This window comes from Herpailurus yagouaroundi, unplaced genomic scaffold (assembly GCF_014898765.1).
Source record: "Herpailurus yagouaroundi ecotype Mexico unplaced genomic scaffold, PumYag 213, whole genome shotgun sequence".
Classification (NCBI taxonomy): Eukaryota; Metazoa; Chordata; class Mammalia; order Carnivora; family Felidae; genus Herpailurus; species Herpailurus yagouaroundi.
In genome coordinates, this window is record NW_024412444.1 from 15,509,092 (window position 1) to 15,530,751 (window position 21,660).

The window sequence follows — 21,660 nt, forward strand, 5'->3', positions numbered from 1 at the left end:
ATTAGAAAGAATGGATGAACTGCTTTATGCAAACAAATTTGAACATTTAGATGAAATGGGCAAACTCCTAGAAAGTGATAAATACCTGGGGCACCTGGGTGTTTTAGTCAGTTGAGTGTCCGACTTCGGCACAGGTCACGGTCTCGCAGTTCATGAGTTCGAGCCCCACATCAGGCTCACTGCTGTCTGTGTCAACGTGGAGCCCGCTTCAGATCCTCTGTGCCCATCTCTCTACCCCTCCCCCACTTGCGCTCCCCCATAAATTAAATAAATAAATAAGTAAACAAACAAACCTAAAACAGATTCAAGAAGAAAAAGGCTTATTAGTTGTATCAGCATTAAAAAAATTATTATAGGGGCGCCTGGGTGGCTCAGTCGGTTAAGCGTCCGACTTCAGCTCAGGTCACGATCTCGCGGTCCATGAGTTCAAGCCCCGCGTCGGGCTCTGGGCTGATGGCTCAGAGCCTGGAGCCTGCTTCCGATTCTGTGTCTCCCTCTCTCTCTGCCCCTCCCCCGTTCATGCTGTCTCTCTCTGTCTCAAAAATAAATAAATGTTAAAAAAAAATTAAAAAAAAAATTATTATAAATCTTTTCCCATAAAAACACCAGGCCAGACATTCAAGGAACAGAATTATATACAAACTCCTGCATAGAATAGAAAAGGAGCTCCAAAAAGGAGCTCTCCAGTTTATTTTTTAAATCCGATAGAACCTAGATATCCAAATTAAACAAAAAGAAACACACTGTATCTAGCAGTATTTGTAAAAGATAATGCATGATGATACAGTTGGTTTTGCTCCAGGAATGCTAGGTCACTGCAGTATTAGAAAAGGTAAAAAGAGCACAAGGGAAATACTTACAGCATTCCCTTTACTGTAAGTAAGAATGTCATTACCTCTTTTGATCAGAGGCCAGACAACACTCTTAACACTTAACAGACAACAATGAAGGAGTAAGAAATCAGAAAAGAAGGATTTATAGGGGCGCCTGGGTGGCGCAGTCGGTTAAGCGTCCGACTTCAGCCAGGTCACGATCTCACGGTCCGTGAGTTCGAGCCCCGCGTCAGGCTCTGGGCTGATGGCTCAGAGCCTGGAGCCTGTTTCCGATTCTGTGTCTCCCTCTCTCTCTGCCCCTCCCCCATTCATGCTCTGTCTCTCTCTGTCCCAAAAAAATGAATAAACGTTGGGAAAAAAAAAAAAAGAAAAGAAGGATTTATAAAGATTGGAGTTGAAAGATTGTTTTTTGAGTTTTCTACTGAAAAGACTATACAGATAAATTATTGGAATTAATAAGAATAATAAGGTGCTGGATATAAGATCATTATCTAAAAATTTATTTAATTTCTGGAATCAACCACAAAAAGAAAATGTAATTTTTTTTTCTTAATGTTTATTTTTGAGAGAGACGGAGACAGAATGCGAGTGGGTTAGGGGCAGAGAGAGAGGGAGACACAGAATCTGAAGCAGGCCCCAGGCTCTGAGCTGTCCACACAGAGCCCGACATGGGGCTCGAACTCACGGACTATGAGATCATGACCTGAGCTGAAGTCGGACGCTCAACCGACTGAGCCACCCAGGCGCCCCAGAAAATGTAATTTTTTAAAGATAGGGTTGAAGTAGCAGCAAACATATCTAGGTATATAAATCAACTACGTATGTGCAAGCTCTCTACAGAGAAAGTCAGCAGTAGTAGGGTCAGAAAAAACTAGTTTCAGATCCTCTCTTTGCTTCTGTCTCCATGACTAGATCCAGAGCCTCTCTCAAATCCCCTGAGACTGGTAGTGTACCCATCTCTTAACACTGTAACTGAGTACTTAATTAATAAATGATTGTCATTCTCACCTGGGAACAGTAGTGATTTTGATTAAGAAAACTTAAATTATGGTCCTTATATGCTATTATAGAATTTAGGGAAATGAAGAATATATTTTGTTTTTCTATAAAAATGACTATATGTTGTTTGTTTTGGTGTTTTTATGATAAGCTTCTATCTGAAACTTCCCTCAATAAGGGAAGACCTCATTCTTAAGGGATGCTATAGATCAGTGGGGCAAAATCACACAGAGTTAAAGCAAAACCAGATCTACCAATATCAACCCAACATCAGTATACATTTCTATGACCATAAACTGCATGCTGTTGCTTTAGTTCTGAGATCTGTGTATGGCTGGTTGCTGCTTTTCTTGGCCAGACATACAGCAAGGAGTCTCTAAAGGAGTCACATTTAAAAAAGAGAAACTATTTTGGGGCACCTGGGTGGCTCAGTCGTTTGGGCGTCTGACTTCGGCTCAGGTCATGATCTCACCGTTTGTGAGTTCGGGCCCCACGTTGGGCTCTGTGCTGACAGCTCAGAGCCTGGAGCCTGCTTCGGACTCTGTGTCTCCCTCTCTTTCCGACTCTCCCCCACTCATGCTCTATCTCTGTCATTCTCCAAAATAAATAAACATTAAAAAAAATTTTTTTAAAGAAACTATTTTGTAACTTTTAAAAAACAGTATAACATATTCTATGTAACATTTTATTCTGTTTCTGTGTAACATTTCTCTACACATACAATTAAGCATTACTAACAGCATCTTTAATGAGGGCTGGAAACTATTCTTTTAATGTAAGTATTCTCAAACATACATAAGTTTAAGCTGGAAGGTGGTTAGAAGCTTTAAAGGTTGGTTCTCTCTTCCCCTTATAAATAAATACCTTTTTTGTCTTTTATTTAGCTGCACGTTATGAAGAAGGAGAGTCGGAAGCAGAGAGCATTACTTCATTTATGGATGTTTCAAATCCTTTTTATCAGCTTTATGACACAGTTAGGAGCTGTCGGAATAACCAAGGGCAGCTTATAGCTGAACCTTTTTTTCATTTGCCTTCAAAGAAAAAATACCCTGATTATTATCAGCAAATTAAAATGCCCATATCCCTACAACAGATCAGGTAAGATGTCTTCTACATTATTCCGTAGAAATCCATTTTCTTATGGTTGAGCCCTGCATATCTGTCTCCTTCCTAAAATGGATAAGGATATTAAAGGTAAAAATGTTTGCATGTCTAGAGTATGCTTGAATATTACTCCTGTGTGAAGGGTGAGAAATAAATTTGATTACATTCAAATGGTATTCTTTGTGCTACAGTAGAGTCAAGGCAAGTGAACCAAAGTTATTCCAGCTAGGCAACTCAAAAGTCATATAGCTCAGAATTTAATTGTCCATTTTCTTACAACTGAGCAAAACACAAAAATCTTTCTGCTTATACCTCTCAGTGATATTTTAATTATAACAGTTTAACTGTATTTAAATTTTGTATCTACAGTTGAGCCCCCAGAATAAGTATAGTTAGCTCTTAGAGAATTCATTATTTGAAACAATACCTGAAAGATGGCCCATCTTGGTTTCCCTTTTCTGTATAGAAAATGGTAAAATAATCAGAAGAGCCTAGGTGGCTCAGTTGGTTAAGCATCTAACTCTTGATTTTGGCTCAGGTCATGATCTCACAGTTTGTGGGTTCAGGCCCCTTGTGGGGCTCTGTGCTGATAGTGCAGAGCCTGCTTGGGATCCTCTCTCTTCCTCTCTCTCTGCCCCTCCCCTGCTTGTGTGCATTCTCTCTCTCACTCTCTCAAAAATAAATAAACTTAAAAAAAAAAGAAAATTACCATTGAGGGATGACTGGCTGGCTCAGTTGGTAGAGCATGGTAACTCTTGATCTCAGGGTTGTGAGTTCTAGCCCCACATTGGGCATGGAGGCTACTTTTAAATAAACAAACAAATAAAGAATCATTGGGAAATCAGCCAGACAGAATACTGAAACCACCACATTATTAAAAATAATAGGAAATAAGTAATATTGTAACTCTCACAGTGTGGGTTAGGTTTTACAGTATACCTAAATAGAGGTAACAACACAAAAATAATTGGGTAAAATCACACTAAGCTGATATTTACCAGGGCAGGTGACTCACTTTCCAAATAATAGAAATTAAAATTCTTATACTTGCTGAATCCTAGAAAATAAGTTTGGCTAGCAACAGGTGTTTCCTGGTTTTGCATTTGTAATTTCCATGTTCATCATTTGATCAGTAAAATTTATGGTGTTTTTACTTAATCCAAACTTGGGAGGTTTTGTACACAGGTAGGATAATAGAAAATCAGTTTATTTTGCCCTCTTAAAATAATATTGAAATTAAAGCTGCCATTCATGAAGAAAATCATTTGGAAATTGTCTTTTATACTCTTTATCTTGGGAAAGGTAGTGACAGTCTTCTAGATGTTGAGAGGTTCTCTTTTAACTCAGCAATTTTTGTCCTTAGTTTCTTTTCTCCCTCAGTCTTTGTTGTTGTTCAGTCTAATTCATTAATTCAAAAGAAGACATATTTCAAGCCAACTCAATCACCTGCCTACAACCTTCTTCTGGTTAAAATTTTCTAGTATAAACCTTGCTTTGTTAAGTCAATAATTCTGTGCCTTCCCCCTTTTTAAATTTACTTTTTGACAGTTGTCTGGCACACAGGTAGGGGAGTGTGAGGAATGGAGAAGTGGCTGAGAACTAGCTGGGAGCACAGTAGAATTCTGCAGGGTCAGCTTTTAGGGTGACTCATCTACCTCCTTTCTAAGGACCCACAGGCCAGTGGTGCCTGACAGGAGCTGGACCACCTTCCGTTGTCTCTCCATAGGAGCAACAGGGAAATTGACAGCAGTACTGCCGACTAGAACTTTCTGTGATGATGGAAATGCTATTTTCTCTGCCCTGTGCATTATGGCAGCCACTAGTCACACGTGACTATGGAGCACTTGATATGTGGCAGGTGCAACTAAGGAACTAGATTTTAAATTTTGATTTAAATAGCTACACGTTGCTAGTGGCTACTCTATTATATAGCCTAGTCCTAGGAAGATTTGTTGGCAGAAGTATGATAGTTGAGTGTCATCAAAAGCAACAACATGGGGGCGCCTGGGTGGCGCAGTCGGTTAAGCGTCCGACTTCAGCCAGGTCACGATCTCGTGGTCCGGGAGTTCGAGCCCCGCGTCAGGCTCTGGGCTGATGGCTCAGAGCCTGGAGCCTGTTTCCGATTCTGTGTCTCCCTCTCTCTCTGCCTCTCCCCCATTCATGCTCTGTCTCTCTCTGTCGCAAAAATAAATAAACGTTGAAAAAATTAAAAAAAAAAAAAAAAAGCAACAGAAATGGAAGAGTGGTCAGGAACTAGACAGTGTGGCTCCATATGCCACCTTTCACTGTGCTGAGTCTTGTCAGCCCCGTCTTTTATTTCCCATTCGGCCCATCCCACCCCTACTATGCTTGATTAACATCAGTCTGATGAATATCTGAAGATTTACTGTAGATTGTCACTTACAAGTTTGAGTTCCATGTCTATTCTTCATGGGTATTGAGAATACTCAGCACATTACCCCTGGAGTTGGCCTGAATAATGATGTCTGAGGCTGTAATTTAAGTTCTGGGTACTAGCTACATAAGCTGGTACTGAGAACTGAGTTTCTGCATCGTTGTTGTTTGCTTCATCCCAGAGATGTCCTCTAACACTCGTGTCTTTTTAAGCCCACATGGAATCTGCACATAGTTTGTGGGTGCTTCCATCAGAAGATTTCAAAGTCTATCCTAAGTGCATATAGTTAGGGCAAACTGGCTCTTAACTTCATATAAAATGTATAAGGGACTTTATGAGAGTTGGTGTTAGCAATAGCCATAGTGTCTGAGAGACATATCAGAATTCTTAAGGCTTTTGGGGTGCCCGGGTGGCTCGGTTGAGCGACTTCGACTCCAGTCATGATGTGTCATAGTTTGTGAGTTCAAGCCCCGCATTGGGCTCTGTGCTGACAGCTCGGAACCTGGAGCCTGCTTCAGATTCTGTGTCTGCCTCTCACTCTGCCCCTCCCCTGCTTGCATGCTCTCTCTCTCAAAAATAAATAAACGTTAAAAAAAAAAAGAATTATTAAGACTTTTAAGTAAAATAAGTAAAAACGTCAATTTTAAGCCATCATAATGAGTTACAAATGTTTGTATTGGAAGGGTGGTAGTGAATGGACTCTGACGTGTGTGCGTCTCATTTACCATCTTAAGATATCTTCGTTGTACATACATGTATCCCCTGAGTTGCTCTTTCATGGTGTTGCCAGTACTTTCTCTTTTCTTTCACCCTTATGAATGGGAACGGACTTTTATTTTCAGAAGTGGCTAGATCACCATGGTTCTTCATTAAGGTAGCTTAAAACCTCCTTGATTTTTTTTCTCTTCTTGGGGTTTGAATATTAGCCACTATGGGTTTTCCATTAGGATTTTTGCTAGTATATTTGCTTTGTAATTGACCACCTTGACACCTAGGTCCTCTTATTACTTCTTCTAGTGTTTCGTTCTTCTGGATTTTCAGGTAGACTGTTGTGCTAACTACAATGGTGCTTTTGCCTCCTCTATTGAAAGTGCCCCTACCAGGCCTCTAATCAACGTCACCAGTGAAGAGGCCAGTCACTGCTTGCTAAGACTTTCAGTAAGGATGTTCCATCGTTTTCATAAAGGCAAAGTGTAGCTATGTGTTTGTCTTTCACAGAACAAAGCTCAAGAACCAAGAATATGAAACTTTAGATCATTTGGAGTGTGATCTGAATTTAATGTTTGAAAATGCCAAGCGCTATAATGTTCCCAACTCAGCCATCTACAAGCGGGTCCTAAGATTGCAGCAAGTCATGCAGGTATGATGCCTTGGGTTTGCTTGGCTGCAGCGTGTGTGACTGAGGTGATTTCACAAAGTACGAGGCTGTGCTTTTAAGAGGTGTGATTTCTCCCAGCATTGACACATCATTTATTTCAGCCACAAGTCCTGCTGGGTACTTTTTTAGAGTTGTCAGGACCATGTAGAGTAAAAGAATAGTTTAGACTTAGTTACCTTTGTGAGTGGAAGGAGCGGGGATTTGTGCCTGGGGAGTAATTTTATAGTCCTCAGGAAGTTTCCTTCCAATCACAGACAATGTTCTGTTATTTAGATTTTATTTCTTTTGTCCTAGATTTTGCTAAGGTGGGATTAGTCCTAGGAGAAAGGACACCTTAGAGCTAATTCATCATTGTACAGTGTCCATGAATTTATCAGATCCTTTCTGATGGGCATCTGGAGTCATGGGTCTCTTATGGGTTTTGAAAGATAAAGGAATAGATACGAAATACAAAGTGTGTCTGTTGGTTTTGGGTAGACTCTTTCTGCAAAGAGAATCTCAGAGCAAGGAAGCAACAAAAGCAATTTTAGACCACCTATAGAATCTTCATTTTGTATAGTCAGTACTAGCATGAGTGCTGTGGATTTCAAGTATTTTCTTTCATTACTCTGTATATCTTCTCTAAGTGCGGTGGTTGGACTTTCAGCTGTTTGGCAGAAGGTCTTTAAAAATGCATGTGTTGAAAAGTAGATCTTCTTTCACCTCTCACATTAAACTTTCTTCTTAGCCACACCATTGCTTAAGAAGTGAAGGGTACCAGAGACCGTCTTTGAATTGGCTTTACTTAAAATGACCCCTGGGGCCGGATGCCCCTACAACTTGCTTCAGTGCTTTTAATGTCTGTGCCCTTTGTAGTCTTGCATTTTAGTTACTGTTGATTCCTCAACCCTCTGGATCTGTTTTTTTAACCTACTTTTCTGTCAAGCAGGCTTTTGTTGATTGGGTTATTGAAAATCTTTACGGACTCTAATTTTGTGCATCCTCCATGCGGTGGTGTTTTTCTAAAAGAATCTGCTATGTCTAGCTTATTAATAATCATATATTCTAGGAGTGTTCAGCATGTGAGCTTGACTCCTGGGATCTGCTCTGTTTCAGGCAAAGAAAAAGGAGCTTGCCAGGAGGGACGACATTGAGGATGGAGACAGCATGATCTCTTCGGCCACCTCTGACGCTGGTAGCGCGAAAAGAAAAAGGTACACACTCTTCTCACAGCTGGAGACACCTCCGTTTCTATTATTTTGTTTTTGAGAAATGCAGAAAAATGTGTTTTTAAGCGATCAGGTATGAATTTTCTTATAAGCTTTAATTATCTAATAACACATCTTCTGTTAGAATTCATTTGTAAATTGTATGATTAGCACTTTTGTTGGTGCAAGTACCGTACTGGTGTTAGATGATCAAGATGAAAAATGGTGACTACTTACGTAGCTTGGAAGAACGTGTTCCTCTTTTTGCTGTCCGGGTTATTTTGTTTAATGTGGCATTTCAGGAGTGCCACTTAAATGTGATTTAGGTAATTTCTACATGGTAAATTGCAAAACATTCAGTACTATCACTGCAGTGAAGTAAGTCACTGATACTCTTACATCCTTGTTTTTCCTTATGAATCTGATCTTTATTTGCCATTTTAAGGATGTCAGATTGTAAACTACCAAGTCATAACTTCTTGTAGATCATACAATGCTAAGCCAGATGTTTGCTTTTCTCCTCTTTCTAATCTCTCTCTGAACTTCCCTAACCCTTCCTTTCTCTCACGGGTTGTATGGAAGGGCACCTCACTGTGAGATTCTGAAGCTGGACTCCATAAAAAGTCATACAAGAACATCTCTTCTGTCTACGCCTCCCACACAGAGTTTCTCTGGCTTGATCTTTGTGGAACACCATATTCTCCCTCAGCCTTAACTGTTTCACCATCTCTGTAGCAGCAGTCACTCCAGGGAGGACACCTTAAACAAGAAATAAGCTAATCACTAATAGCGGGGACAGGTTCAAAGTTGAATAAAGAAGTTACTAGTAACTGTTGACACTGTTCTGTTCATGCACTAATAGATCCACTAAGATCAGAGGATTAAAGAAGTGGCTTACAAAAGAGAAGCTGTCCTGTCTTTTCCTCTTATAAATAGCATTTGGGAAAAATGTTTTAGCTTTGAAAATAACTGCTGTGCTATGCCATGGGAATTAAATTGATTGGTGTGCCCTGAGATGTGAGTCTCCTCCATTGCTGGCCTGTGAATTTCATCCTTCCAAGTTCTTAATTCCTTGTTATACCAGGGACAACGGAGGAAAAATGTGAAACCAGATCAGAGACATCAAATCAAGAACATCTTTGAGTATAATTATATAACTCTACTACAGCATCACCTGTGTTTTCCAGATCAGTCACCCATCAAAGATAAAAACTTCTAAGGCAAAAGAAGGTAATGGAGGCAAAAGTGATGGTACAGTTAGTGCCAACACTGAATGAAAAGAGAGATCTTAAACTAGTTGAGTGTTAAAAAAGCAGTTCCGAAGAAGCCTTAGCCCAGGCCAGAAACTTAAAAGTACCTATCTCTCTCTGTCACTTGTAGTTTGTGGGACAACCCAAGTACATCAAAAGAAAGTTATTACTCTAAAACCTCCCATTAAAAACAAAACTAAGAATTATGTTGTTGAAATCATAAAAATCCCACTTCAGACAAAAAGTCTCCATGAGCAGGTTTCCTAGGAAGTGTTTTGAATAATGAGGTGAAAAACACAAGAGCAAACATAAATCAAAGCTCAGGCAGTAAAAGAACATACCTGGTTTTGAAGTCTAGGCATGAGCTGCCATTGAGAAGTTGAGAGAAGCAAGTCCTATACTCTGAACTGTGTGGCAAAGGAAGAAACATAATGAGCCTTTAGAAGGTAGCTAGTTATGTTAAGAGGTTTTGCTGATGAGAAATAGACTTTTTCCAGAATTCAGGCAAACATAGCTGCCTAATAGGTTAAGTTCAGCTTGTCCACAGAAGTCAGGGCCAGTACCATTCGACTTGATGACTCCTGAATATTGTGTATGACTCGATCTTTGCCTTTTTTTTTTAATATCGCAGAGTATGAGAACAATTAATGTATGTTTTCTTCATTCTGGGAGTGCCTTCTTCTCCCCCACCCCTTTGCCCAAAAATCTACCTGCTGTCTTCCAGGTTAAAATATTCCAAGTATTCTTAATATCTTTTATCCTTTGGATTGAAGAATCTTCTTTTTTCGCAACCTTATTTGGTTTATACATGATCCTCCGATGTTGCTTGTTTTGTTTCTCTTCACATGTAATGTTTGTTTCTGCTTTCCCAGGAACACTCTTGACAGTGAGATGTTGGGTCTCAGGAGGCTCTCCAGGTGTGCAGTCCTTTTTTATGCATAAACATATTTTTAAAAGTATAACTTCTGTAGCATGGTCAGAAGGTGAAAAGTGAAGACTTAAGCATGTGAAATGACAGTTTATTTTTGGGAGCCAGTTTATTTTATGAATAAAGCAAGCAGTATTGTTTGGAAGTATAGTTGGTAAAATCAATTCAGAATTAGTTAGCCTAGGTAGTTCAGAAGCCTTAATTTGTTGCCAGCTTTGCCAGGGGCAGCAAGCCTCCTCACCAGTCGTTGTGGTTTTGCTTGTGCAGCAGAAGGCTGAGGCCGGGAATACGGTGGCATCGCCAGGGTCCAGAGGCTGGCGGATGCTGATTCCCTTTCAGGATGTCTTTTACAGATTGAGGGGTGGTGGAAGGATCAAAATCAATGTTGACATTCCAAGTGATGTCAGCCTGTATTGGCGCCTGTGCGTTGGGTTAGTGCTTCTCGAGCATGAATACATCTCCTCAGTCTCTGATCTTGCCCATGTTTTGTTTCTTTGATAGCATCCATTCTTTTGCATGTCACTTATGATTTTGAAAACAGCCTGCAAGTTGCCATGTTATAGTCTCAGTGATCATTGTGTGGTGCTTTTATTTTTACCTTAGCCTTCTGGCATTCATGGAGTGTCAATTGCTTGCAGAACACCAGACTCTGCTCTTACAGGCCATAAAGGAAAATGGTTAGGCATCATCTCTACCTGCTGGGAACTTACTGGCCAGAAGAGGCAGGTTGAAAACAAATGAAATTATGTGGAAGCAATGTAAAAAAATAATTGCACAAGGTACACTGTTGTGTAGTACTATAGAACTACATGCATGATTGCCCAGATAGCTCCAGGAAATATGATTTCCCTATCGTGCTTAAGAAAAGGTTTCTTAGATCACAAATTTAAGGAAAAGACCACGGGTTGTATTTCTTTTATATCGTTCATAGTGTATGCCGCTAGCTCTGGGTAGTAGTAGAAATAGAAACGTGGGACACCATGAAGTAGTATCATACTCCCGAGCTCTAGAACTTAACTGCCCAAGTTCAAATCCTAGTTATTCTAATTAGCTTTGTGATCTGAACCTCGCCTCAATTTTCTCATCTGAAAATGGAATTGATAACTATACCTACATAAGATTGTTGTGAGGACCTGAGTGGTTAATGTGTTTGAAGCCCTTAGAACTGGGCCTAGATGCAGTTAGTACTCTGATTGTAACTCTGATTATTTCCTGGGAGTAGTTCCTATGACATTAAGACTCGGTAGATTTCATTTTGTGTTTAGTCCAATGTGTAGTCTGGGAAACTCATTAGAAAAGGTTTGTTATTTATTAAAAGGTTTTACTTATTAAAAGGTTTTATTCCTTAAAGGCTTAAAGATGCAGTGAATGTAGCGAGCCTTGTAAAGGAGAGAACCTTTGGGTTTACTTAGCTTAACAGCAGACACCACTGAAACTCTAGGACCAGGTTGTTAAATGCTGGTAGACCTGGACGCCTATGAGGGTAGAGAGGCTCTTGGTTAAGTGCTGACTTTTAGGAAAGGGAGCAACATCATACATTTTTCTTTGTTTGTTTTAACATTTATTTATTATTTTTTTAAATTTTTTTTTCAACATTTTTTATTTATTTTTGGGACAGAGAGAGACAGAGCACGAACGGGGGAGGGGCAGAGAGAGAGGGAGACACAGAATCGGAAACAGGCTCCAGGCTCCGAGCCATCAGCCCAGAGCCTGACGCGGGGCTCGAACTCTCGGACCGTGAGATCGTGACCTGGCTGAAGTCGGACGCTTAACCGACTGCGCCACCCAGGCGCCCCAACATTTATTTATTATTGAGAGACAGAGAGACACAGAGTGTGAGCAGGGGGGAGGGGGAGAAAGAGAGGGAGACACAGAATCTGAAGCAGGCTCCAGGCTCTGAGCTGTCAGCACAGAGCCCAACACAGGGCTCAAACTCACAGACTGCAAGATCGTGACCTGAGCCGAAGTCGGTCGCCTAACCAACTGAGCCACCCAGGTGCCCTGGGAGCCACATCATAAAAGCAGCCTGGTCTCAATTCTCATTGGTCACTTTATGACATTAGGTATTTGCTTGATTTCTTTAATCCTCCAGTTTTCCATCGGCAAAGTTGGGATTGTAAGTGTACCCCCGGTTCTTAGAGTTTGAGGATTAAATGAGATTGCACATGTAGTGCTCATTAGCACAGTCCCTGGCACATGGAAGAAGTGTTAACTGTAACTATAAATGGGAATTTTGTGTTTATATGCAAATATGAATACATATAAAAAATAACAGCTTCAGAGGAAGAGTAATTGTTAAGGACATTTGAGAAAGTGGTCAGCCTCAGAGTATGAGGGTGAGGACTAACACTGTGGCATGAAAAATTGAAAGGCAAGATCAGACCCAGAAGAGCTGTGGAGGCCCTCTAAAACTTGGTGATAAACTAAGAGAAGCAAAAAGTGACAGTGATTACAGTGTTTGAGACTGGCTGGGAGTCAGGAGGATGTGGTAGTGGTAGCCCTGGAAAATCAGATTCAGAACAGAGCCTTTTCTAGCTTCTAATCTTTGTGCAAATTAGAAAAAGCACCCATTTCTCAAGACACTTTCATTTGTTAGAAAATTGCTATAATAGAATGATTTTGTTAGCACAGACCCCTTTATGGCCCATCCCTTATAAAATTTTAGAACTGCATATTTATTACAACAGTGTCTGTTATCTGAATTGGCATCCCCTTAAGTGTGGCACCTGTAAGTGCACAATGATAAACAGCCCTGGATTTGAACTCCCTTGAGATATAGTTTACTTTAGTATGTTCAAAGGTGCTGATTAAAAAAAGAAGAATGAGTATGCCAGTTACAAGGTCCAAGATTTATGTGCCTTTCCCAAAATGGGGAGGAGTAAACAAACTATTTACAGTTGGTGGTCTGAGAGAGGAGGACAGGTAAGACTCATGGAAGCGTTCTAAGAAGAATCTGAAAAACAAAGTAACATTGAAAACAGTGAACAGAAGGGCAGCTAGGTGGCTCAGTCTGTTGAGCGTCTGACTTCAGCTCAGGTCATGATCTCGCAGTTGGTAAGGTCAAGCCCTGCATCGGGCTCTGTGCTGACAGCTCAGAGCCTGGAGCCTGCTTCGGATTCTGTGTCTCCTCTCCTTCCGCCATCCCTGCTTGCATTCATCTTTCCATCTCTCAAAAATGAATAAACTCTTAAAAAAAAAAAAAAGAAAGAAAGAAAGAAAACTGAACAGAAAGTACCAGTTAGGGGAATATGGTATCTGTTTTTTGTAATGTAGAGTTTACTGCTTTCAGAAAGTACTTGAAGTTACTTCCAAGAGTCATGGATATAATAAAGTTCAGCATCCATATTGGAAAGAGATAAAGTAAATACACCAGCCACCCAAGCTAAAACAGTTGCTATAGAGAGAATGAAATTTAGCTCTTGAGTTTTTTCTGGCAGCCAGATTAAAACTAATGAACCAGTAGTTCTCAGTCACAAAGGCAGTATAAGGATCCAGGAAAATGTCAGCAAAGTAACAAAACTGAGTTTGTTCAGACAAGGTTATAAGTGGCCCTGATAACAAAAGTTTTGCTTGCCTTTGAGGATAGAAACCAGTTACACATCACTCTCTTAAAGAGTGAATGATACAAATGGGAAAAAGATACTATTGGTAATAAAAGTCCTAAAACAGTACATTTCAATTATTAGAGCACTGTCTTTTTTTTTTTTTTTTTTTTTTTTTTTTAACGTTTATTTATTATTTTTGGGACAGAGAGAGACAGAGCATGAACGGGGGAGGGGCAGAGAGAGAGGGAGACACAGAATCGGAAACAGGCTCCAGGCTCTGAGCCATCAGCCCAGAGCCCGACGCGGGGCTCGAACTCACGGACCGCGAGATCATGACCTGGCTGAAGTCGGACGCTTAACCGACTGCGCCACCCAGGCGCCCCGAGCACTGTCTTAAATAAACTCAGATTTCCCATTTTGAATTATATATTTTTTTACATGTTTGGTTTTTTGGGGTTTTTTTTGAGAGAGAGAGCACACAAGCAGGGGAGGGGCGGGGGTGGGGGGCACAGAATCCGAAGCAGGCTCCAGGCACTGAGCTGTCAGCACAGAGCCCGAAGCAGGGCTCCAACTCATGAACCGTGAGATCATGACCTGAGTCGAAGTGAGATGCCTAACCAGCTGAGCTACCCAGGTGCCCCAGATTTCATATTTTGGATATGTCCCATATAAGGCTGCCTAGTGTCAGAGTTATCCCACTCGCCCATCTTTTACTTTGTTGACCCTTTTTCTAAAATCCAGTTAAAAGCTTTCCCTCCTCTTCAAAAAGCTCATGAAATTCTGCCCTAGATCCACTGTCAGAGTATTTGTAGCTTCATATAGAAAAGTCCAATGGTAATTGGGAGTAGTGTACTAGAACTAGGAAGGGAAGAGAGCTTACCTGGACTAAGTAAGGCACCTTGAATTGTTATGTATGGTATTCCTGGAATGAGGAGTGATTTCATTTTGAGTTGATGATTGAAGAGATTTTTTAAGCTTGGGTTCAAAATGGGATTTCTGTGGATGGAACTGAAAGTATCATGCTAAGTGAATTAAGTCAGTCAGAGAAAGACAGATACCGTATGTTTTCACTCATGTGGATCTTGAGAAACTTAACAGAAGACCGTGGGGGAGGGGAATGGAAAAAATAGTTACAAGCAGAAAGGGAGGGAAGCAAACCATAAGAGACTCTGAAATACAGAGAACAGACTGAGGGATGGATGATGGGAGTTGGGGAGAGGGGAAAATGGGTGATGGGCATTGAGGAGGGCGCTTGCTGGGATGAGCACTGGGTGTTGTATGTAAGCGATGAACCATGGGAATCTACCCCCAAAACCAACAGCACACTGTATACACTGTGTGTTAGCCAAGTTGATAATAAATTATATTTTTTAAAAAAAGAAAGAAAACAGTCAATTCTGGAAAACAAACAGAAAAACCAAAATGGGATTTCTGAGTCTTCATTTTGAAGTTCTACCCCTCTACACACAAGTGAGACCCAAAGAAACCATAAGTATCTTTAGTAGTTCTAACATAGATTTCCTGGGTATCAAATTGAGATTCTGAAATTTTTCTTTAGAGGCTTCTGTCATCTGTGTTCTAATCTCTGCCCAGATGTGGAGCTCTGTGGTTTTGGAGCTCTGTCCCAAGTTCCCTTTCCATTATCCACTTGCTAGAGTCCTGGACTGAAAGGACTCTTGGCTCTCCCCAGATGTCTCTTCAAGGAAATAATTCCCACTGGATGAAACTTCTAACATATCTAACAATCATTTACCTGATGCAGAGACACAAAAGTACTAAGAGGGGAAAACAGCAGAAATGGTCCCGGGGCCATTCAGGATTACCCAAGGGAAATGAGCAGTCTGAGTGAAGGCAAAGGAAACAGGTTCTTTTTCCCTTCCTCACTAACCACTTCCACACTGTCTTAGCTCCATGATGCTTGGAAGATAGGCATTTTTGACATTTTATTATTTATTTTTATTTCCCCATTTCTGACACATTTAAGTTTATTTATTTTGAGAGAGACAGAGACAGCATGAGTGGGGTTGGGGCAGAGAGAGAGAGAAAGAGAGAGAGAATCCCAAGCAGGCTCCATGCTGCCAGCACAGAGCCCAATGCAGGGCTTGAATCCACGAAACTGTAAGAGAACATGACCTGAGCCAAACCAAGGTGACTGAGCTACCCAGGCGCCCCTCATTTCTGACACATTTTAAAAGCTTGACTTAAAGGTGGATATTTATTTTCTTGTCTATTAATTATTCTGTATTAGGTTTTGTTTCTTTTTTAAAAAACATATTTTGAACTTGGGAGAGAAAATATCTGGCCTTTGGCCTCATCGTGACACAGTAGAGTGAGTCACTGAACCAGGAGACCCATTTGGCCACATAGTTTTCTTCAGAAATGTACTTCCTTCCATTTATAAGACAGGAAACAGATAAAAAATATTTACTTCTAAGTACTACATTATACCACCTTATAAGCGTTTGTTGAATAGAAATTAAGTCATAAATCATTTCATTTTATTGCCTACCTGAGTATTCATCTTGAGACTGCTGGTTTGAGCTTTGGTAGAATTTATCAGTGTCCTGAAAACATACACATAGTGGGCCAGAAATCATGCTGGAAAATCATCTCTTCTAATAATTCACTGGACCACTCGCCTTGGGCAAGTCATTTAGCCTCTCTGAGCCAGTTTCCTCAACAGTTAAGAGACAGACTATCTGTTCTCTTGGGCTCCTTTTTAACTCAGGTTCTAACCTGTGGCCCCTTGACTTTGTTCCACACTACACATATTTGTGGCTTAGTTTCACATCTCACAGGGAGAATTTGGAGAACAAGACAAGGACTCACATTCAAGATGAAAATTTTCTCAAGAGCTCAGGTGAACCACTGAGCATTTATTCCTTAGGCTAGATTGGGATTTTGGAGTAATGCTGACAGAGCTGGAGGGAGCAGGGAGTGACCTAGACAGGATAAATGCAGGAGAGACCTGTGTGCATTGTAGAGACTCTAGTCTTGCAGGTAGCCTCCCTTTGTTTTCTGGTAATCAGGATATGCAGGTACTCAGAGTGGTTGTCTTAAGAGATGGGATATTCTGTGTGTGTGTGTGTGTGTTTGGTTTTGGTGTTTTTTTAAAAAAAATTTTTTTTAATGTTTGTTTATTTCTGAGACAGAGACAGAGCATGAGTAGGGGAGGGGCAGAGAGCGAGGGAGACACAGAATCGGAAGCAGGCTCCAGGCTCTGAGCTGTCAACACAAGAACCCAACACAGGGCTCGAACTCACAAACCGTGAGATCATGACCTGAGCCAAAGTTGGTCACTCAACCGACTGAGCCACCCAGGCTCCCCAGGTTTTGGTGTTTTGAAGTGAGACTGTTAGTAACAGCAGGGAATCAGTAGTTTTATTCCACTTTTGCTGTGTTCTTAAAAACAAAAAGTGTATTTCAACTGATAATAGAGTTTCATTTTCTTTGGATGTTAGAGAAGGCTTTTTTTTTAAGCATTGCATTTCATAAATGTTTTAAACAGGTTTGTCTGGTGTTCATTGGCTGCTCCTACTAGAGTCACTGTTTTAATTTTAACTATTTGGAAATTCTCCTAATATTTGCTTATAGCTTCCAGCATGTTTACTGTGTTTGTGGCATATGTAATCAGTAAATTATGATCATTATAAAGCACCTTCCCACAAGTTTAGTTTGTTTCATTTCATGTTCATCCCTGTATAAAGAAAACTGAACCTCTTCTCATTTCTCCCTTTTTCTACCTCCCGCCTCAACAGTAAAAAGAACATAAGAAAGCAGCGAATGAAAATCTTATTCAATGTTGTTCTTGAAGCTCGTGAGCCAGGTTCAGGCAGAAGACTTTGTGATCTATTTATGGTTAAACCATCCAAAAAGGACTATCCTGATTATTATAAAATCATATTGGAGCCAATGGACTTGAAAATAATTGAACATAACATCCGCAATGACAAATACGCAGGGGAAGAGGGAATGATAGAAGACATGAAGCTGATGTTCCGGAATGCCAGGCATTACAACGAGGAGGGCTCCCAGGTAAAAAATGTGTAGGAATCCTGCAGGAGGCTCGTTTTCTTTTGGGTGCTGGTAGAGTAATGCATCTTGAGAGACCAGATCTAGAAGCCTCACTCAGGTTACTCTTCTCAATGAGTAGCTTAATACTTTGTCTTTTTAATTGTTTAAAATGGGAGACAGTACACTGTATAGGTTAAAAGTTTATACTATGTAGTTTGACATCCCAAATTTGAATTCTGCTCTTCCAAAGCCCATGTAAGTAACTTATCTTCTCTGAGCTTCATTTTCCTCATCTGTGCAGTGGAGATAATAATAGTACTTCCAACAGGGTTATCATAGGATTTAAATGAGAGAATATACACAGAGCATGTAGCATGGTGCCTGGTTTTCAAATAAGCATTCAAATGAAAACCAGTGACATTAAAATCTTTCCTCATTATTACTACCCTCAATAACATACTTCTCCAGGGAGAGTCCACAAAATGGTATGGTCATATAAGAATTAAGATATATTCATAAATGTACCTCTAAATCATTGATTTTGTTATGAAGCATCTTGATTTTCAGTTCTTTATCAGTATAACTAGGATATATTCTTTTGTTTTTTTATTTCATATTCTTTATTTTTTGTTGAAATTTAATTGACCTATACCATTATATTAGTTTCAAGTGTGCAACATAATGCTATTGTATTTGTATATATTGCCATGTGATTATAGTAAACCTCATTAACATTTGCAATCATGCATAGTTACAAAATTTTTTTTCTTGTGGTGAAAACTTTTAGATCTACTCTCTTAGCAGCTTTCAGATATGCACTACAGTTTTAATAACTAGTCACCATGCTGTACACTATATCTTATTTTCTAACTAGAAGTTTGTGCTTTTGACCCCCTTCATCCATTCCACCTATCCCCATCCCCTCTCTCTGCAAACCACTGATCTGTTCTGTATGAGCTTGGGTTTTTGGTTTGTTTGTTTGTTTGTTTGTTTGTTTGTTTAGAATCTACACATATGTGAGATGATATGGTGTTTGTCTTTCTCTGTCTGACTTATTTCAACTAGCATAATGCCATCAGAGTTCATCCACATTGTCACAAAGGACAAGATTTCATTTTTTTTTTTTATGGCTGAATAATACTCTCCCCCACTCCCTCTCCCTCTCCCTCCCCGTGCATGCGTGCGCACGCACGTGTGTTTTCTTTATCCATTCATCTATTGATGGACACTTAGTTTGCTTCCATACCTTGGTTATGGTAAATAATGCACTGAACATGGGTGAGAGTGCATATACTTTTCGAATTTCCTTTGTCTACATTAAATCTCCCAGAAATAAAATAACTTTAAAATCATGTATTTCTTTTCTTTTGCTCTTACAAAATAAACTAGGCATTGAGGGTACTTGTGATCAAACCCCCTATCATAGGGGTTTACACTCTCCTTAGTATCATTGGCGAATTTGCCACTTGTCTGCTACTGATTGAGAAAAAAGCCACCCTTAAGAAAAGTAGCCAAAGAAGAGAGAGCATTTATTCCTTCAGCCCCTCTGCTGTGGTGGCGGTCAGGGGAGCCTCTGTGGAGAGAGTCGGGGATATAGCTGTTGGGGTGTGGCCATTAGGTGAATAACCTTGTTCTTGGCTACATATTACCACCCTTGGCTCAGTCTTCAGAGAGCAGTCCCAAGCAGGGATTGTTGCTTTTCACAGATCAGAGTCTACATTGTGAATTCAGACTGATATTAAATGCCATTTAACAATATTTGAGCTAATACTGTCTATCAGATATTTTTCAGTTTTAATTCCCATTGAGCTAAGTCAGCTACCTTGAGGGTCCAGTGGGAGAGAGATTTATGAAAAAAGCAACACACGTAAATATGTTTCAGAAGTTCTGTAAAAACTTGCAGTGATTCTACTGCAGTAGTTCTGAAACTGTAGCATGCATGTCTGCACATTAGAATCACCTGGAAAGCTTAAACAACAAACCATTTGAGGCTGAGGCCCACCCCTCAAAGATGCGATTTTGTTACTCTGTAGTGATCTCAAGCTTTATTTCTTTAGTTCTCATCTATGCTAACCTGTGTCTTTAAAACTTCTTTATAGATGCATGTTATACTTCAATAGAACATTTTTTAGAAAATAATTTTAAATATATTTATGGAATATAGGTGTACAACGATGCGCACATCCTGGAAAAGTTACTCAAGGATAAAAGGAAAGAGCTGGGCCCACTGCCTGATGATGATGACGTGGCTTCTCCCAAACTCAAGCTGAGTAAGGCAGCCTCACACTTTGGTTTTCAGTTTAGTCTGTCAAGGATAGTACTGATTCACTGAGATAATACTTAATTTATTGGTGAATATGTTTGGACTGACACTTCCAGCATGGAGTTTTTTCTCTTCCCCTCAAGTACTCTCTTCTATATTTTAAGTAGTTAAAATGTGAAAAGCATGTGGGGAATAGTATATAATGTCAGAGGTTTTGTTAACTTTCTTAAATGCTGTGGACACTTTGTAAAATTTAAATGGTAAGAATAGATACTTTTCCCACATATTATGCCTGCAAGAGTGTAGTGGCAGATTTGATATTTTATATGTTTGCTTGTTTGCTGATTACTGGAATTAAAAGTGAATCCCAGCAGCAGATCCTACATAGAATTCAAAGTATTAGATGCTCAGCCACTGCACTTGTCTTTTGAGTTGGTTTGTGGATGGTGATTTTATTAAAACTGTGAGGGAAGGAGGGGCTCCTGGGTGGCTCAGTCGGTTAAGCATCTGACTTCCACTCAGGTCATGATCTCACTGTCCATGAGTTTGAGCCCCGCATCGGTCTCTGTGCTGACAGCTCAGAACCTGGAGCCTGCTTCAGATTCTGTGTCTCCCTCTCTCTCTGCCCCTTCCCTGTGCTCGCTTGCTGTCTCTCTCTCTCTCTCTCTCCCAAAGTTAAATAAATGTTAAAGAAATTCAAAGCAAAACAAAAAAACTGAGGGCAGAAAAGACAACAAAAGCAGTTAATAGCATTGGGCTAAACAAGAGGTTTCTGCCTTATTTACAGTATGTAAGTAAAATAAATACCAAGCCTATGATAATGGTGTTGTCAAATATTCTTTGGAAGTATATTTGCTGAAAGGGGAAAAACAAACAGACCTTGCTTTTTTATATGAAATTACTATAAATGAAGTATTATAGTAGTTTTGAGTATGACTTACTGCTAAGTGGTGATTCCTTCATGTTAAGGGATTTATCTTTTTATGGAATTGTAAAAGCATGCAGAAGTTTTGCAGAAATGAAAACCTTTGTTTTACTTTTTAGGGACACAGTGCCTTATAAAAATAGAATTCATTCTAGGGTGCATCTGACTAGCTCAGTGGAGCATGCAACTCTTGATCTTGGGGGCCTGTGTTCAAGCCCCAGATTGGGTATAGAGATTACTTTTAAAAATTAATTTAAGGGGCACCTGGGTGGCTCAGTCAATTAAGTGTCTAACTCTTGATTTTGGCTCAGGTCGTGATTTCACAGCTCGGATCAAGCGTCATATTGGGCTCTACGCTGACAGAGCAGAGTCTGCTTGGGATTATCTCTCTCCCTCTCTTTCTGCCCCTCCCCCCTCTAAATAAATAAATAAACAAATAACCCAAATAAATAAATAAATAAAATTTTTAAGAAGGGTTTTTAAAAAATTGAAATAATTCCATAAGTTGAGTTAGGAAACGGTAGATAATTCAGCAGTAACTAAATATACATACATTTTTTAAAGCTCAGGGAAAAGAAATTTTAATGTTGATTTCCTTTTCATTTCTGTTTTGTATTATGAAAAATTTCAAACATCTACAGATATGAAGAGTAGTACTGTTACTCAGCATTTATCAAGGTTGTGCCTTACTTATCTCCTATATCCACTGTTCTCTCTGTGTTTTTTGTTCTAAATTATTTTAAAGGAAATTCAGGCATGTCACTTCATTTTTACATAATTCAGTACGTACCTCTAATATTTGCAGGTATTTTCTTAAATATCCATAAAATCATTGCTAC

The 21,660-nt window shown here is 39.8% G+C and overlaps 1 protein-coding gene across 32 annotated transcripts in view; it reads left to right on the forward strand.

Annotated features, from left to right (window-relative positions):
• PBRM1 (polybromo 1) overlaps positions 1 to 21,660 on the forward strand; it is a 117,836-nt gene that overhangs the window by 41,298 nt on the left and 54,878 nt on the right. For 22 of the 32 annotated variants that reach the window (XM_040454833.1, XM_040454837.1, XM_040454826.1 and 19 more), the window contains 6 exons: positions 2,717 to 2,930; positions 6,550 to 6,691; positions 7,805 to 7,902; positions 10,019 to 10,063; positions 17,378 to 17,654; positions 19,798 to 19,903. In XM_040454833.1, coding sequence (XP_040310767.1) covers positions 2,717 to 2,930; positions 6,550 to 6,691; positions 7,805 to 7,902; positions 10,019 to 10,063; positions 17,378 to 17,654; positions 19,798 to 19,903 — 882 coding nt within the window. The remainder of the gene's footprint in view (positions 1 to 2,716; positions 2,931 to 6,549; positions 6,692 to 7,804; positions 7,903 to 10,018; positions 10,064 to 17,377; positions 17,655 to 19,797; positions 19,904 to 21,660) is intronic. The other 10 variants (XM_040454841.1, XM_040454832.1, XM_040454844.1 and 7 more) reach the window with 1 other exon arrangement.